Here is a 1161-nt window from a genome sequence, read left to right on the forward strand (position 1 = left end):
GTGGTCTGTGCCTGTGGTGATGCTGTGCACCCTGACAGGGTCCCCCTGCCAACGAGGACACACGAGAGAAGGCTGCCCAGGGGATCAAGGCTTTCGAGGAGCTCCTCGTGACCAAATGTAAGAGCCCCAGCTGGCCATGTGGCACCTCTGAACTCGGGGGACCCCTCCCCACGGCCCTGCTTTCCCCAGTTTCTTCTCAAATTCTCAGACCTTTCTCTGTTGTGACCTCATGGCTCCTTCAGGCCTTGGCCACTGGGACTGGCTCCTTGACCCCTGCCTTTCCACACTGAGCAGGTCCTTTCCAGAACGCCCGTCATGCGAGACGGGCCAGGCCGCACCCTACCCTCTTACTCAGTCTCCCTGCCTTGTCTTGGGCCGCAAAGCCCTGGCAGCTCTGCCCGTGCGCTGGCGCCAAGCCTCGAGTGGAGCTATGTTGGTGGGTGGAGGGGCCGCACCTGTGGGCCTGATGTGCTGCTTACTCGCTGTGGGGCCCCCACGATGGCCTGGGGAAGTGCATACTGACCACGGGGTTGGGCCGTGGAGAGGATCCAGATCCTCAGTGATGGCGCTGTGGCTTCTCCTCAGGGAAAAACTGGGAAAAGGCCTTGCTCCGAAAGTCAGTGGTGAGTGACCGCCTGCAGCGATTGCTTCAGCCCAAGCTACTGAAGTAAGTCTAAAATCAAAGGTCAAAAATGGCCTTCGGGCTGGGTGCAGGGCTCACGCCTGGAATCCCAGCATTGTGGGAGGCCAAGGCCGGAGGGTCTCTTGAGCCCTGGAGTTCAAGCCCAGCCTGGGCAACATGATGAGACCCCATCTCTTCAAAAAGTAAAAAAAATTAGCCGGGTGTGGTGGTGCACGCCTGTGGTCCCAGCTACTCGGGAGACTGAGGTGGGAGGATCGATTGAGCCCAGGAGGTCAAGGCTGCAGTGAACTGTGATTGCACCACTGCGTTTCAGCCTGGGCAACAGAGCGAGACCCTGTCTCAAAAACAAACAGCCTTTCCCAGCCAACAGGAAAAGTCAAGGCTGGCTGATTTGGGCTTGGCAGAGGTTCAGCTTAGCTGCGTGCCTGTTCTCTGCAGCAGGTCCTGCCATCCCATGGAGAGATGCTGATGCCTGAACCATGCCTTTTTCCCCTGAAGGGGGCTTCCTCGTGGCCAGG

The 1161-nt window shown here is 59.0% G+C and overlaps 1 protein-coding gene across 1 annotated transcript in view; it reads left to right on the forward strand.

Moving 5' to 3' along the window:
• The window catches only part of SNAPC4 (small nuclear RNA activating complex, polypeptide 4, 190kDa), a 43357-nt gene that overhangs the window by 3984 nt on the left and 38212 nt on the right, over window positions 1-1161 (forward strand). The window contains exons 3-4 of the mRNA XM_011957412.1: window positions 39-117; window positions 586-667. Of these exons, the coding sequence (XP_011812802.1) occupies window positions 39-117; window positions 586-667 (161 nt within the window). The remainder of the gene's footprint in view (window positions 1-38; window positions 118-585; window positions 668-1161) is intronic.

This window comes from Colobus angolensis, unplaced genomic scaffold (genome assembly GCF_000951035.1).
Source record: "Colobus angolensis palliatus isolate OR3802 unplaced genomic scaffold, Cang.pa_1.0 Scaffold44, whole genome shotgun sequence".
NCBI classification, from domain to species: Eukaryota; Metazoa; Chordata; class Mammalia; order Primates; family Cercopithecidae; genus Colobus; species Colobus angolensis.